The sequence below is a fragment of the Pteropus medius genome, unplaced genomic scaffold (assembly GCF_902729225.1).
Source record: "Pteropus medius unplaced genomic scaffold, Ma_sr-lr_union100, whole genome shotgun sequence".
NCBI lineage: Eukaryota > Metazoa > Chordata > Mammalia > Chiroptera > Pteropodidae > Pteropus > Pteropus medius.
In genome coordinates, this window is record NW_024343733.1 from 3,329,794 (window position 1) to 3,346,676 (window position 16,883).

General features: G+C 46.6%; 1 protein-coding gene and 1 pseudogene across 13 annotated transcripts in view; one reads left to right on the forward strand and one right to left on the reverse strand.

Annotated features, from left to right (window-relative positions):
• Positions 1-20: 20 nt before the first annotated feature.
• RNFT2 (ring finger protein, transmembrane 2) overlaps positions 21-16,883 on the forward strand; it is a 59,865-nt gene continuing 43,002 nt past the window's right edge. For 12 of the 13 annotated variants that reach the window (XM_039868239.1, XM_039868247.1, XM_039868240.1 and 9 more), the window contains exons 1-7: positions 21-165; positions 1,787-1,961; positions 2,433-2,491; positions 7,090-7,568; positions 9,448-9,524; positions 12,550-12,650; positions 15,815-15,968. In XM_039868239.1, the coding sequence (XP_039724173.1) occupies positions 1,938-1,961; positions 2,433-2,491; positions 7,090-7,568; positions 9,448-9,524; positions 12,550-12,650; positions 15,815-15,968 (894 nt within the window). In that variant the 5' untranslated portion in view covers positions 21-165; positions 1,787-1,937. Of the gene's footprint in view, positions 166-1,611; positions 1,765-1,786; positions 1,962-2,432; positions 2,492-7,089; positions 7,569-9,447; positions 9,525-12,549; positions 12,651-15,814; positions 15,969-16,883 lie in introns of all 13 variants that reach the window. The other variant, XM_039868245.1, reaches the window with a different exon arrangement.
• On the reverse strand, positions 6,446-6,564 carry LOC120606894 (uncharacterized; annotated as a pseudogene).

Below are 16,883 nucleotides of genomic sequence, written 5' to 3' on the forward strand. Positions count from 1 at the left end.
GGTGTAGTTGGGCCCGGATCTTAGCGCATGGCCAGTCAACTGGAGAAAGAATCCTGCGAGAGGCCGGAAGCACTCGGTAGTCACGTGCTCCCGGGGCTGCTCGAGTAATGATTGGCTTGGAAGGACGTGAATGATGCCGCTGTGATTGCTGAATTGTCTCTGCAGGTAAAAACAGAACGCGATTTTCTTTTTCCTGGGAATAGTCCATTTAGTCTCCTGCCCTTGCAGTCCCTAGGGCGTTTTGAGCTGAACGTTGGCTGCAGGAATGAAAAATGCTCGCGGCATCCTACCCAGAGTGCACCTGCCTCCTTTCAATGCAAGTATTGCAAGAGATGCTCTCTTGCGTGCGTTTCGGTGCAGTCATGTATAAGGACCCGGAGACTCAACTTAAAACATAGCATGCATTGAAAAGTATCTGTGTAATTCTTCATGGGTATGTAGTCCATGCATAGAGCAGAGGGTTAAAAGCCGTTTCAGTCATTCAAGTGCATCCCATGTGCAAATATTTATTCCAGAATTCAACATTGGAATAATTATTTACGGCCTGCATTCAACAAAGAATCTAAAGCCCCTTCAAAAGCAAGCATCTGAAAGTAGAATCTTGACCATTTAATTTAGGAGGCTTGTCAAATTTGTCATGGAAGCTTTGGGATACTGTATTTTATTTTCCCCAACTATCGCAGGTAATGGGGAGTCATTGTGTGGATTGCATTAAGCTGGCATGCAAGTTCTTGAGAAATATTTAGATAAAAAGCTTTCCTTCATATATGAAGATGCTGCTGCTGACTCATTTCTTAGCTGATTTTCCAAAAGAGAAAGAAGGCTTAGCCAGTGGGTTTTCTCTTTAATCAATGACCCCAGTAACACCAATGCTGACCCCTGAAGAAGGCTGGTCAGGATTAGGAAGTCATTCAACAACCAGTTATGGTGCCCTGAACTAAAAGAGTCTCAGATATCATATTTGGTCCTCATAAAAAGGGTATTCAAGGAGGCTAAACTTATTTATGGAAAGTCTCTGGCCTTCATTTCTTCTTTAGGGTGAAAGGTCTGGAGGGAGCAAGGGATGTAGAAAAAGGTAACTGAGAGATCCAGAGTTTTACTTATTGAACAAACACATGAGTGCTACTCTGTGCCAGGCACTGTTTTAGATACTGAGATAGAGGGACAAAGCAGGCCGAAGGCTCTCTGCTTTTGTGGCCTTTACCTTCTAAAGAAGGACACATCATAAATAAGCAAACATGTAAATAAATAAGTGCTCTGAAGAAAGTAAAACAGGGCAGTGTTATGGTGAGTCAGGAGGGTGAAAGGAGAAGGCCTTTTGGAGGAAGTGACGTTTGATCTGAAGGAGCTAGCAAGAAGGAAGAGAATTCCAGGGAGAAGGAACAGCAGGTTCAAAGTCCCTGAGACAGGGACAGCTGGTATGTTTGCAGAACAGAAAGGCTAGTGTGGCTGGAGGGGAGTGGTTAAAGGCAGAGGGGAGGGAAATAAGGTGGGAAACAGGTGAGGTGCATCAGGTAGAACCTGTAGGGTATGAACAGATTGAATTTTCTTCTGATTGCAATGCAAAGCTATTGGGGACTCTAAAACATATGTTCTGTATTCCCCAATTAGGACTCAGTTTGACAATAGGACAAAATACATTGAGATCATGACCATCCTCAGGAGTCCTAACGAGAGATCGATGAGAGGGAATCATATACTTATAGCTACCCATGATGTCCCAAGACTTATTCTCAGGTTCAAGGCACCCCATGGACTATTCATGTAAGTGTTCTGTTCCATCCAGGGTTTGGAGTCTCAAACTCCCTTGACCTTTGCATCCCTCTGGGGAGGAAGAGGAGCGGGAGGCCTGCTTTCTCTGGAATCCAGTGGTCACATCCCCATCAGGAGCCCTGAATGCTCACCTCAGGTGTCGTCAACATGGAGTTCTGAAGTCCATGTGGCTCCTCACAGTGAACAAGGTGACATGTCCACATGAAAGTTCACATTTTCATTACCACTTTATTCAATGTGGGGGGTGGAAAGCAGCTTTGGGTGAAGCCACTCCACCCCCACCCATTCAACAGATGAGGAATCTGAGGCCACGGAGAGGTTACTGATTTGTCCAGAGTCACACAGCAAATTAGGGTCTATATCTGTCCAGAATCCACGTCTCCCTCTGCCAGTTCCTGCTCACATCACCTCACTACTTTCTCTTCTCCCGGGAGAACTTCCTCTACCTCTGGGTCTCAACATCAGTATCTGTGAAATGGGGAGATAACACTTTCTTTACTCAGTAGTGTTGAATGGCATAACAGATGGAAAGAGGGTTTGGAAAATGTCAGCTCTAGAGATGTGATATATGAGTAGTCCTTATTTATGGTTGCCATGGCAATCTGACAGGCGGCGTGAAGGCTGGGAGAGTCTGGCTCATGCCATGTGTTGGCTTTCAGGTCTTAAGGAAAATGCAGAGACGCCACAGCAGTAACACGGATAACGTTCCACCTGAAAGGTAGGCATCCCCTGGTTTCTTTCTATCTGGGGACTCTGGGCTTCGGGTGGTCAGGGGTAACCCAAAACTGGATTGAATACCTGCCTCTCAGGGTTTCTTGTTAGAGGAACAAAGGAGATCTGATTGGAAACTGCTTTGCACAGTGAGGGCATATACTACTCAATACATAACAGCTGGCATTGCTCTTATGGTAAGTCTCAAAGCCTTTGTGACAGGTAATCCACTTGATTCATTACCTCAATGATTGTACCCACAGGATTTTAATTTATAGAGGTGACTGAGTGACAACATGGAAAGGCTAATGCCATTGAAAGATCTTTATTACTTACATTTCCCGAGAGAAAGGGGCATGTCACACAACATAGGGCCACATGGGGAAGCACCAGGGTCAGTGAGGAGGCAGAAAGAAGCAAAGAGAAAGCATAGGCCACAGCTTTTACTGTTTTCTGCACAAATCAAGGCAGGGTTAACAGCTTAGTGTTGTCTAGTTTGAGTGATGTCAGTGGGCTCTGGGCTGGTCTCTGGTTGTCTGGTGCCTGGTCCTGAGTGATTTGGTGCAGGAGAAATATTGGCTGGATGTGTGAGAATCAGATGAAAGAGGTGGTTGGTAATATGGGCTCTGGATCACAGGGAAGATGTAAACAACTTTGGCTATTAGTTTGGCCCTGTAATTAGTGGATGCCAAATAGACAAATGCAGAATCTAAGAAAACACAGTTAAAACACTCATGAGCTAGAATTTCTCTAGTTAAGCCCAAGAGAGAACACACCATGGGACCTGTTCTCAGGTTGTGACAGTCTCCCTGCCCCAGACACCCCTCACCCCCCACTCTGCTGGCACATACATCCAAGGAGCAGGCAGCCAAGCGTTTCCTCCTCCATATCCTATTCCCTTGCAATTCTGAATCACAGTGTACCCACCACTTCTAGCTTTGGGACTGAGTTTTGCGTCGATCCTGCCTGTTCTGCAGGGAAGGGCTCTGGCCTTAAAAATAAGGGCCACCATGTATTGCTACCTACTTACTCTGTGCCACTAATGAGGTCAGGATTATTTTTAACCACAATTTTTATAAGCGAGGAAACTGAGGCTCAGAGAAGGGAAGTAAATTAAAGTCACACAGCTAGGAAGCGGCAAGGCTGAGATTCGGACCCCAGTCCCTTTGCCCCCCAGAGTCTGTGCTCTGAGCCAGCACATTTCGGCTGCCTCCTATCTGGGTGGACCCATTCCTCTCCTGGGCTGCCTCCTACTCTAGCCGTTAAGTGGTTAAGTTGGAAGTGCAGCCTCTGCCTCCCCAAGGAATATTCTTGCCCATTTAGGCTGAAATCTCCATTGGATGCTGGGACCTGGGGAAGGGAGGCCAGCTATAAAAAGCCCCGTGGTGGATTGAGTCTTCCCTGGTTGTACTGGAGGCCCCCTGAGCCCAGTGAACTCAGAGTGCTGGTGAACTTAAGGGGACCAGGAAGGCTTTCCAGGGCCTCGTGGGGCAGAGAGGATGGCCCCCATGTGGGCCAACATGGGCACCTGCCAGGACTCCTTCTTTCTTAGCTCAGCTCCTTGAAGCACAGAAAAACCTCGAGGCCCCTTGAGGATCATAGCCATGGTGTCAGTTGTTATTGTCATCGTTAATATTGTCTTTATTATTCTCCCAAACACCAGGAAGAAGGACCACACATTTCCTGGGATTTTGGAGGGAAGCAGGGATGGGCCATGTGATAGGGGAGGAGCTACCATCTTCTAGTTCCTTCTCGTGCACCAGGTTTATGATAACTTACCCTCAAGTCAAGTTTGGGAAGCCAGAGCAACCAACCCCGAGATTTCGTCAGACCAGTATTTACCCTGCAGGGTTTCATAGGTGTTCTGTAAGCTATTAATAGATTTTCCACAGAAAAAAAAGAATCCCAGGGTGAAAGAAGTTTGGGAAACACTAGGTTTAAACAAAATTACTTTCTTCAATTGTAGGTCTTCTCAGAACCTTTAGTATGCTCACTCATTCATTCTTTCAGACAGTATTTCTTGAGCACATTCTATGTGCCAGATGCATTGCGTTAGGTAGGAGAGATACAGTGGGGACAGACAATCATGGTCTTTGACCTCATGGCACAGAGCCAATCTAAAATACTATTCTCAGTGCTGATTACACAATGGAATCACCTGGGGCTCTGAAGACAGATGCCAGGGCCCACTCCCAAAGATTTTGATTCAATTGGTTAACACTGGGTCCCAGGCACCTGTATAATCACCCCAAGTGATTATAACCTGCAGCCAGGGTTGAGAGCCACAGGTGAGCAGTAAAATGATAACTCGTGGTCAGTCCCATGCAGGTGCCACTGAGGTTAAGATGCAGTGAGAACTAGGATCGAGAAGACTGTCATCTATTATGGGGTTAGGTCAGGCAGGGCAGGCTCCACTAAGCAAGAGATTTTAGTTGAAATCTAAGGGATGAGCATAGGTACCAAAGTGGGACAGGGTAGCGGTGACATCTGGTGAAGGGAACAGCCTGTGCAAAAGCACCACAGTAGGAAGCCCTTGCGTAGTTAGAGAGGGGCACACAGTAAGATTGGAGTTTGGGGCCAGATAATCCAGGGTGTCTGGCAAGTTCTTTGAGCCTCGGTCTCTATCTGTAAAATGGGAATACTATTACTCCCTCTTTATAGGATTGAAGCTGTGGGAAGGATTTTGGAATGAGAAGCTCTTTTATGGGATAGTGAAGTAACTGAATATGTTTGGTAAAATGCACCCTGGTCTCTGAATGGAGAATAGATCATACAGGGTCAAAAGTGAAAGCACTGTATAATTCCCCCGCAGCCTCCCTCCCGCTGCCATTTTATGCCTGGATAATATCTAGGATACGTTTATTAAGCACCTACTGTGTGCCCTGGGTTGTAGGTCCAAAGGATGAATGGAACTCAGCTCTGGCTTTCACTAAGCTCATAATATATTTTGAGTGCCGTAAGGGACTGCAGAGGTACTTTGGGGGCCCTCCTGCAGGGTAAGAGGATGGAGGCTCTTTGCCCCTCCGCCTGACACATGCACATGAAGCACATCAGCTCTGCATGTATCTGTTGTGTAGACTGAGTTTCCACATCATGCTTGCATTCGAAGAGAGGACAAGCCCAAGAGAAGAGAGATGGCATCCGGAGCTCCGGGCATGGTGTTTGTGGGGAAAGTGCACCCAGTTCTGGGCTGACCGCAGGGGTTAACTCATGGCAATGGCCATGGAATCCTTCGGCTGATTCCAACACAAGAGGTCCCTGCTGGGAACTAGAACAGGCAGTTGGCCCTGGAGGTCTTTCCATAGGCACTGGAGAGAATAGTTCCCATTTATTGAACACCTCCTAAATGCTCGGTCCATTGAAAAAGGTATTCTGAATTTGACCCCTCAGTAATTCTGTGCATGAAGGGTGTTTAGGCCCATTTTTCAGAAGAGAAATGAATTGTTAAGGCCCCTGGGAAGGGTAGAGCTGGGTTCGAATGTGGGCTTCTCTATTAAGTCTTCTTCCCATTATTGTCTGCTGCCCTCCAAATACCAGCTGTGACCAAGGCTGGACCCTTCTGGGAACTGGGAATCATTGAACTTGAAGATTACTGAGCCAGAGCCCCTGGGTCCCTGAGGTTATTCTAAAATCATAGAACTCTGCTTCTTTTTCTTTAAAGTATAGCAGTCAAGAAAGTGAGCTCTAGAGTTAATCTGCTTGGGTCTGTGTACCCCTTGCTCCATCCCTCATGAGCTGTGTAACTCTGGAAAAGTTACTCCCTCTGTCTGTGCCTCAGTTTCTTGATCTGTCAAATGGGGGGTATTATTAGTACTTACTTCACAGGGTTCATAGGAGTTAACCAATGGAAAGCACTTAGAAAACTGTTACATAGTAAAATTTCTTTATATATATATTATTTATTATTTATTTTTTTAGTTATTTATTTATTTTTTATTTATTTATTTTAATTTTTTTTGAATGCCTACAGCACCTAGTATTCCTAGGTGGTCTCCCATCCAAGTATTAACCAGGCCCGACCCTGCTTAGCTTCCAAGATCAGACGAGATCGGGCACGTTCAGGGTGGCATGGCCATAGACAATAGTAAAATTTCAATAAAGATTGTTATCCTGTTGCTGTTGTCATTTGTATGTGTTTGCTAGAGCTGCCCATGACAAGGTACCACAGACTGGGGGGCTTAAACAAAAGAAATGTATTTTCTCACAGTTCCGGAGGCTGGGAGTCCAAGATCAAAGTGTCGGCAGGGTTGATTTCTTCTTAGGCCTCTCTCTTTGGCTTGCAGATGGCCAGCTTCTCCCTGTGTCTTCACACCACCTTCCCTGTATGTGTGCCAGTGTCCAAATTTCCTGTTACAAGGACATCAGTCATATTGGATTAGGGCCCACCTTAATGAACTCATTGTAACTTAGTCACCTCTGCAAAAACCCTGCCTCCAAATACAGTCACACTCCGAGGTCCTGAGGGTAGGGCTTCGACATAGGAGTTTGGGGGGAGGAATGGTACACAGTTCGGCTTATGACATTGATACTATGATTTGTCCTCCACCCTCGACTGTCTTTCTATCTGCCTGATGTTGTGGGGCTTTCTCTTCCCTTATGGCCCAGAAATCGCAGCCAAGCGCTCAGCTCCGAGGCCAGCGTGGATGAAGGGGGCGTCTTTGAGAGTCTGAAGGCAGAAGCGGCCTCCCCGCCAGCGCTCTTCTCCAGCCTCTCCGGCCTCCCGGCAGGCAGCCTTCCGGCCACGCCGTTCCCGTCCAGCCTGGTGCTGGGGGCCTCGGCCAGTGGCGGGGACGTGTTCATCCAGATGCCCGCGTCCAGGGAGGAGAGCGGGGGCCGGGGCGAGGGGGGCGCCTACCACCACCGCCAGCCCCACCACTTCCACCACAGTGCGGGACACCGCGGGAGCTCGCTACTGCAGCACGTGGGCGGGGACCACCGCGCGCACCCCGACGAGGCGGGCGACGAGCAGCCGGGCACTCCTGCCCCTGCCCTGTCCGAGCTGAAGGCTGTGGTCTGCTGGCTCCAGAAAGGGCTGCCCTTCATTCTGATCCTCCTGGCCAAACTGTGCTTCCAGCATAAGCTTGGTGAGTCCCAGGGACATAGGGGCTTCATCCCGAGTGTGTGTGGGGGCAGGGAGGCGGTCTCCATCCCAAGTGCCAACAGGAAGGCAAGCCACTCACCTTCTCTGAGCCTCAGTTTCCTCATCTGTCCAGTGCAGATTGTGGTAGAAGTTTCCTTAGCCAGTTGGTTGCTGTGAAGGAGTAGAATGTAGTAAGAGTTCGGACTGCTTGGGTCTGAACCCAGGCTCTACCCCTTCCTAGCTGTGTGATGTTGGGTGAGTTATTTAACCTCTCTCTACCTCTGGCCCATCATCCATAAAATGAGGGTTATAATAGGATACGCTTCATGAGATTGCAGTGAAGTTAAATGAGCTAATATATATAAAGCACTTAGGGCAGTTCTATGCAAATGTAGGTTATTATTTTCATCGTATTCATTAGTAATACCTGCAAAACACTTAACATAGAACCAGGCACAGAGCAAGTGCTCAATAAACACTACCAATTGTTAGCGTTATTAGGAAAATGATTCATAAAGTGCTTAGCCTAGAGCCTGACACACTTAACATTCAATAAATGGTGTCTGGCCCACTATTACTGTTACTTACTGTTATCAGATCAGGATGTTGCTGTGCCCTGGAGAGTTTTAGGCTGTTGTTTCAGTCCTGTAGGAGGAATCACGGTAGGAACTATCTCACGGCCAACTACATCTCATAAGACAATATTTAGAGGGATTAAGCTATCCTTCCTGTTTTATTTGCCCCCTTCTTGGTAAATGCTAACTGCCTCACATCACCCCACTTTCCTTGCTGGGGTGCTACCATGGAAGCCCCTCCTTTTCTAGTGCTAGAAACGGAAGCCGGTGTGTTCCCCCTTACCCTGAATTCCAGCAAACTCTCAATTTAAATTTTATTCTCGAGGATGGTCATTTTCTTTTTCAGTTGGTAGGTTTATTTGTTTTTTGTTTTTTGTTTTGGTCTGTTTTTGTTTTTGTTTTTGTTTTTTTAATCGAGGAGGAGAATAGGAGAAAGGCTTGTGGGGTTACTAGTTTTTATCTTACGTATTTTCACTGAAGAAATACATCTTTGACAAAGTAGATCTGGCAAAATACCTGGAGTACACATGCTATTAAAAAGTTGAAAGTGAGCTCCAAGCATGAGGGTCTGTGAACATCACGTGAAAGCAGAATCCTGTAAGGAAAAGTAGGGTTTGAAAATCCCCATTCAGGGAGAATTCCAAGATTGTAGCTTGGCAAATAGTGGCAATTGCATGAATTGCAGAATAAAGTTCAGTTCTGTTCCCCCTTCTTCCAGGGTCATGTTTTCCTGTCAGTAGGAATTCTTCCCCCCTCTTTAAATTTTCTTTATGGTGTTATGATCTTTTTCTGTGTATGCTTTTATCACAAATAACACTTCAGATCCATTTTGAAAGTAGAAATAATAGGTACCATTTACTAACTGCTAGAGATTGTGCTCTATAAGCAATATCCTTCCATGAGATAAGTACTGTTAGTACCCTGTCCGTTTTATAGATGAGGAAACAGGGCCTCAGAGAGGTGCAGTGCCTAGCCTAAGCTCATACGGAGAAGAGGCGGCAGAGTCGAGATTTGAACCCAGGTCTTACCAGACTGCACAGCCTGTGCCTTTCACTGGTTCTATAAAATACCCCACAGTGGCCTTGGTTCCATCCGTAAGTCAGAGGCCTATATTCAGAGTAGTTCATGGGTCTTAGTGATTTACATGGCATCCCAAATACCCCAGAAATGAGATTGCCTCTCTCCTCTGTGGTTAGACTCCAAGGGGACCAGGGATGTGTCTTTTTAACATTGCTCACAGTCTCAAGTAAGCCAGGGCCAGACCTGATGAGTCTAAGTGGGGGTGTTGGGCCTTCCTCTATCCCACAGGCATTGCTGTGTGCATTGGGATGGCCAGCACCTTTGCCTACGCCAACTCCACGCTCCGAGAACAAGTCTCTCTGAAGGTGAGTCACCTGGCAAATTAGTCTCCTATGGCTGCTGTAACAAATGGCCACAATCTTAGTGGCTTAAAACATCAATTTATTATCTTGTAGCCTTGTCTATCAGAAGTCTGAATTGGGTCTCAAGGTGGCAACAAGAATGTATTCCTTCTGGAGAGTTTCAAGGAGAATCTGTTTCCTTGCCTTTTCTAGGTTGTGGAGGTCACCTACATTCTCTGGCTCCTGGCCCCTTCCTCCTCTTCATGCCAACACCATTGCATCCCTGTGGCCATCCTTCCATAGTCACATCTCCCTCTGACTCTCCTCCCTCTTCTACTTTTAGGGACCCTTGTGATGACATTGGGTCCACCTGGATAATCCACAAGTCTCTCCCCATCTCAGGGTCACCTGATAGCAACGGTAATTCCACCTGTAACCTTAATTCCCCTTTGTCATGTGACCTAACATATTCACAAGCTGCATCAATTAAGACAGGGACATCTTTGGGAGGCTATTCTTATGCCTGCCATCCCTGGGCAGATCCCCGGATGTGCCATCCTTCTCCCAAGCCCTTCTACCGGCAGCATCTCCCCCATGCGCCCCAGCCTAGTCCCTTTACCCTCCTGACATTCAACCAGTTAGCTCACTTCCAACCCATCCTCATGGTACAGGCCATCCTCCTGGCACTACTCGGTGGCCATACAGCTTCACCACCATCATCCTAAATGCCCTCTTAATACTTGCTGAGCACTAAGCGTGCCCAGCACAGTGCTGGGCTCCTTGCACACTTCATCTTGCACATTTGTCCCAGCAACCTGGGAGAGAGGCAGAGCCATTCTCATTTCATTTTCCCAATAGGAAATGGTAGCTCAGAAACACTAAGTTTTTTGCCTGAGGTCACACAGCCAGTGCAAGTGGTGGCATCAGGAGATAAACCCAGACATTGAGTCCACAGGCTGCTGTGCTCATCCCAAATTCAAATCCCAGCTCCTCCACCTACGTCCAACCCTTAGACAGGTTACCTCGGCGATCTCAGCTTCAGATGCCACCTCTGGAAAAGGAACTGTGCACACCAACTTCATATACCCATAGAATGGATGAAATGAGATAGTGCAGAGAAGGTGTTTAGCACAGTGCTAGGCATATAGGTAACAAGTAATTGAGCTATTTAATAAGCCTATGCTTTGTGCTGTACATATGATCCCATAATAGCCACCATCCTCTCTGATCCTTTTTTTGGCATCATCTGATTTCTCAAAAGCACCTGGACCTCTGTGAGGCGTGAAGGGCAGCTCAGTCTCCATTGAGGACATGAGCCCACTGAGGTCCAGAGTTGGCCATGGAGCCAGAGGTTCTTCCTGACCCTTAGTCTCATCTTCTTCATACAAACCCCTTTCTGCTATTAGAACAACAGATCCATCTACACCATAATGGGACACTTTTTGACTATCTCTAAAATGTGCCTTGACTTGAGCTTTAGGGGGTAAAAAGATGCCTTTATCTGTGGGCAGGCTTCTCGGGGTCCTGAACCCTATGAATTAAAGACACAGGTATTGTTTTGCCTGCCTGCACATATTTTCTGTGAAAGAGTCTGCATGACCCTTAGTAAGTTTGGCAATTTCAACTTACAACTAGAGAACTATCCCTTCTGTTCTTCAGAGTTTGGCTTTGGGCACTGCTAATTCCCTCTTTCTCTTCCAACTTTGGTTTGGATTCACAGTGGATTAAACTGGAATCCATTATTTATTGGGGTAAAAAGGGCTGCCGAGTAGATTAATCACACTGAGAAGAGCAGTTGGTTGGTTGGAGGTGGTTTCTAGGGTCATTAAACTTGACCACTCCTGGGATAATGGGTGGATGGAGATGCATTTATTTTGTCTGCGCTGAGGAAATATACATGGTGAGGGTGTGTGGGACACTGAGCTGTGTCTGGAGACAGTGGAGCATTTAGCGAAACCGCAGGGAAGGTTACACTGGGAAAGCTATGAGCTCATCCTATTCCAGCAATGCAGCCGCCCTGGTCCAGGAAGACATGAGCTTTTGAGAATCAGCAGCACGAGGGTCTACGTATGTCTCCCGGGGTGCACAGGCGCGGACACACCCTGCCCGGCACCTCCTCCAGAAATTTCCTGCGATGGCTGTTAGGCCGAGAAGCTAATGGGAAATAGCAAACTGAGAATGTTTTCTAGCTTGTCTTCCTGGGAACTAAACAGAAAAGAGGCTGGAGAAAGAAACGGGGCCAGATTGTGAAGGGCTTTGACAGCCAAGCGTACGAATTTGAATTTAATCTTATAAGTGTGGACCTGCATTGAACTTCAGACCAGGGCAGTAGCCTGGAGGGAGGACTGTGCTAGAAAAAATGAGAGCAGAAGTTTCCAGCCTATAGATGTAACATCTTCTGCCGGGTTGTAAAGTCTGGATACTGGGTCCTACCATTTAGCGAGCCTGAAGTATGAACTTGTACCAGACCGAATGTTTACATTTATGAATTTTACTTAATCCTTAACAAAAGCCCTGTTTTTACATGAGGGCACTGAGGCCTAAAATGTGTAGGAGCTGCTTAGCCTCGCTGTGCCTTAGCTCCTAACAGTCAATGTGAACTGACATCTAGTATACACCAGGCACTTTTCGAAGCATCTCATGTACATTAAATTAATTTTCACAGCTTTCTGAGGGAGAGACAATGTATTCCCGTTTTACAGACGAAGAAAGGGAAATGAAAAGAGTTTAAGTAATCTGCCCCGGTAGCAGACCAAGGATTTGAACTCAGGCATCCAGTTCCAAAGTCTGTGCTGCTAACCACTGCGCTATCCTGCCTTTCTGGGTAATTCCCCAAGCAGGTTTCCACATTTCTGTCGTAATCATCCCTTGGGTGCTAGTAGGATGGAAAGATGCCAACATGCTTCTCTATTCACCACTAGCCCCAAAGTTTCCTCCAAACCTTTGAGAAAGGGAAAAGTTACTCCTTGTCAGAAAACATTCTAGAATATTCCGCCATGTACACCTTTGGCACTGCAGCATCCCTACAGATCTCTTGCTTTCTCTCCAGGAAAAGAGGTCAGTGCTGGTCATCTTGTGGATCTTGGCCTTTCTGGCGGGGAACACCCTGTATGTCCTCTATACGTTCAGTTCCCAGCAGCTGTACAACAGGTGAGCAGGGGAGTCTGACACACATCGCCCCCCCACCCCCCCGCCCCGCCGTGGGAAAGTGGGGGAGGGTGTTGTCAGGGTTGGGACACACACCCTTTCACTTGAGAACAATGCAGTAGTGCTTTGTCACATAGTAACTTTCAAGTTCCACCCTGTCATGTACACACATGCCTAGAGCAGAATTCTCTCCTAGAAATGCAAGCCACATATTTAATTTTATATTTGCTAATAGCCACACAGTGGCTAGTGGAGGAGGGCTGGCCAGTGAGGGCCTCCAGGATGGGCTTGAGACTCGAGCCAAGCTTTCAGAGCACGCACATCTGTTTTGCAATCGGGCAGTTAGTGCCGAGACATCAGCTCACATCTCACACACTGCATTAGTAGTCTAGCCCAGAGTATCAAGGCCGCTGGAGGCTCTAGGAGGTGGAGTTTCCCAGAACCTCGAATGAATTTCCAGCTCCTGTCGTACTCTGGGCATGATCACAGTCACAGACTCAGCCTTCTGCGTCCCCATCAAACCCGGGCTAAGTCAAACTGGCAGCACAGAAAGAAAAAGCGGTTTAGGGAGAAAAGCAACAGAGCTGAGACTCTTCCTGTTTGATATCGATCTGGACTGTGTTTTGTAGGTAATACCAATAGCTATGATCTTATTTTGCCTTCCCAGTGACCCAGCAGAATACTGATGTCCCCATTTCATAGTGAGGAAACCCTTTTCAATGATCTTAGTCCCGGTAACCAGCCCTTACCAGCAAGCTCACGTCTTTCTAGGATTTAAGTCTGATGACCAATGTCAGAGAGTCTTAGTCCTGCCACTTACCAGCCTTGTGCTTTGTGGCAGATAATGGAACTCTTCTGAGCCTGTCCTAATCTCCTCATTCGTGAAACTGCGACCCAGTTTATTCTTGCCTCACCCACCTGAACAGGCTAATTATTAGGGAGGCCAAATGTTTCAATATGTGAAAACTACTGGCTAAACCATGGACCATTCGACATATCATAATCCTGTAATTAATTTTATTCTTTTATGATGAATTACTTATACCTATTGGCGGTGATGGCTAATAAGGAGCAAAACCGATGAAAAAATATATCAGTTCATTAATTTTCATAGCGTATGTTAGAAATAAGTAGACCTAGTGATCAATCTGTGGGAAAACACATTTGCTCCACCCCTCCTACAAATGCCAAAACAGAAAACATAAGACCGTGCAAAACAAAAAACACTAAGACACTGAACTAAAACCCAGATAGGTGACTTTAACACCTATCTCTGAGATAACTCTGAGATAAAATAGAAAGTGGAAGGCAGATCTTCATTTTATTGCAATCAGAAGCATAACAGAGAAGCAGAGCATGGAAGTCAACCAACCAGCCCGCGATATCCCCGGGAAGGATGAGCAGAGGCAGAGGAGGGAGCTCAGGGCTGCTGACCTCTCCCGTGTTATAACGTGAACGGCCACTCAAACTTGGATACAAAGAATCCCACGGAGACAGGACGAGGGTATGGAAGGAGCCTGAGGTATTGTGAGAGATTGCCAACATGGATCGTTGTCATCGATTTTGCCCTATGCTAGTTCTTTAAAGATTTTTATTATAAATAGAAATAGGTTTTTAAAAATAAAAGTAAACAAATAGACCAGTTCGTTCCTAGAATACTATAATAAAGAGGCCTCGGTTCACAGTTTTCAACCAGCCCAGCAGAGTATGTCGGAAGCATTCAGAAAGCAACCACTCTGGGCTGTGTGTACTGTTCCCTGCAGGGGGCACGTGAAACTCGATCGGGCCTTCGCTCAGAGCCTCCAATCCAGTGGAGAAAAAAGCAAGGGAGCAAGTACAGTTTGGGTGCTGGTTCCAGTCCTAAATCCACATTCTAGCTAATATGCTGTGAGCAGGCGACACCATCTCTTAGCACCCCAGTTTCCCCAGCTCAAAATGGAATAATCATAGCACCCACTTCATAGAGCCATTGGGAAGACAAAATAAGTTAGGACACATAAAGTGTGTAGAGTAGGGCCAGTGTGATGTAAAGAACCAAGAGCTTTTAGCTACTACTGTTATATTATGAATAACATCATCATCCTCTGTGGTAGTAGAGAGCAGTGATGCTCACTGTGGTCCATGGACATGTGCCAGTTTGAGAACAGCTATTGCCAGTTTCCATTGAGGTAAGTACAGAACTTGAGTGTGAGGTGAACTTACCTGGTCACAGTTGGGTAAAATGAGTTAACACTCCGAGTAGCCTTGCTGTAGAGTAAGGATTGAGGGTACTAACTGCAGCTGGGATGCCTGCGTTTCAGTCTACCTCCCCCTCTTAATATGTGCAGGACCTTGTGCATATTACTTTATCTTTCTATGCCTCAGTTTCCTCATCTGCAAAATGGGGTAGATAAGGGGGCCTGCCTCAGAGAGTTGCTGTTCTCCTGGCTGCATGGCAGAGTCTGCAATCTCATAGAAGGATGCTTGTTACTGAATCAAATCTCACCAGTACCACTATGAGGGAAGGAATTTAACTGATAATAACACTGGGGCTTACAGAGACAACATTATTTGCCCAGAGTCCAATAAATGGAGAAGCTTGGATTCAAATTCAAGTCTGTCTGATACAAACGCCAATTATCATGTAGTGTGACCTTGGGCAACTTACCTCACCTCTCCAAGCTTCAGTGCCTCATTTATAAAGTGGGGAGAAGCAATACTCACTGTGCAGGACAATGAGATACACTGAATAAAGAGCTTAGCACAGTGTCTGGCACACTGGTTTTCTCTCCCCTCCTTCTTCCCCGCCCTCCATAGTGTTGGCCTTCCCTCCTTCCTTCTGCTTCCTCTTGTGAAGTGTGTTGTTGACCCATAAAATAACAGGGGGACCTTAACTAATGGTACTCTAGGCTAATCTCATCTTTTAACCCTCAGGGGAACTGAGGCTCAGAGAAGTTAAGAGACTCATTTTAACCCTTAAGGGAACTGAGGCTCAGAGAAATTAAGATACTCACCTGAGCGCACACAGTAACCAGATTCAGGAACAGGACACATGTCTGACTCCCAGTTCAGCCAGTTCAGTGTTCTTTCTACAGGTAATACTTCCAAGGCTCCTGGAATCAGTAGAAGGAGCTGCCAAGGGCCAGTGATCCTAATGAGCATCTTGACTCTCTGAACCTTCTCCACAGCCTCATATTTCTAAAGCCCAACCTGGAGACCCTAGACTTCTTCGACCTGCTGTGGATCGTGGGGATCGCAGACTTTGTGCTGAAGTACATCACCATCGCCCTCAAGTGCCTGGTCGTGGCCCTGCCCAAGATCATCCTGGCCGTCAAGTCCAAGGTAGATACTGCCTGTGGCCACCAAGGAGCCCCAGTCATGTTGATCATGCAGGGGATTTAGAGTGCCTTCTGGAGGAGGAAAGAGTGGGCCTGATGTCAGGGTCCCAAATGAACAGAGTCTGAGCTAACACATCCTGTCACCCACCTTATAATTCCTAAAAGCTAGGCATGGTTCTTCGTTGTCAGCACCTGCCTGTCACACCTCTGCTCCAAAGTATATTTCCTGTTTCATTTTTCAAAGCTGCCCTTGATGCAGATTTCACCTGAATTTCCCCCGAGAAAGGAGAAAAGCATGTTGATATGCAGTGGGTCCTGCTTCTCTCGGGGAAGGATAGCTCTCATGAGTTTTCACTCTTTGTGGCTTCGGGAGCATGTTTTATAAAGGGTACTGAGGCTCAGAAGGAAAGAACTCTATGATCGATTAGCGGTGTCTGCTGCGGACACCGGGTTGGGAGTGATGGCCATGATGTTTTGCAGTTGACTGTAGGGAAAGGCCTGTAGGCGGGTGTTGGGTTGAAGAGGTGTTGGGAGGGATAACTATTGTAATTCAGAGGACTGAGCAAGGCTAGGGCAAAATGTCATCTTTAGGATATAATTATTGCCAGTGCCTCTGCAGGAAGACCCGAAGTGGGGAGTCTGAACAGAGGCAGATAGACTAAATAATCTCTGGAAACTCTTGCTTTCCATGCTGTAAAAACAGCCATCTTTTCAACTTCAGAATGCTCAGAATTCATCCAGGCATTGGTTGGCAGAAGAGTGGGTTAGAATTGGCTGTCCATCTTGAGTGACAGCTGACTAAAGCCATCAGCCAGGTATATAGGAAAAACACACTCCTGTGTTTCTTCTTTACTCACACACTCAGTACTTCTGACACCAGATGTGTGGATTTTCCACACATCAAGCAATTCTCTGACAC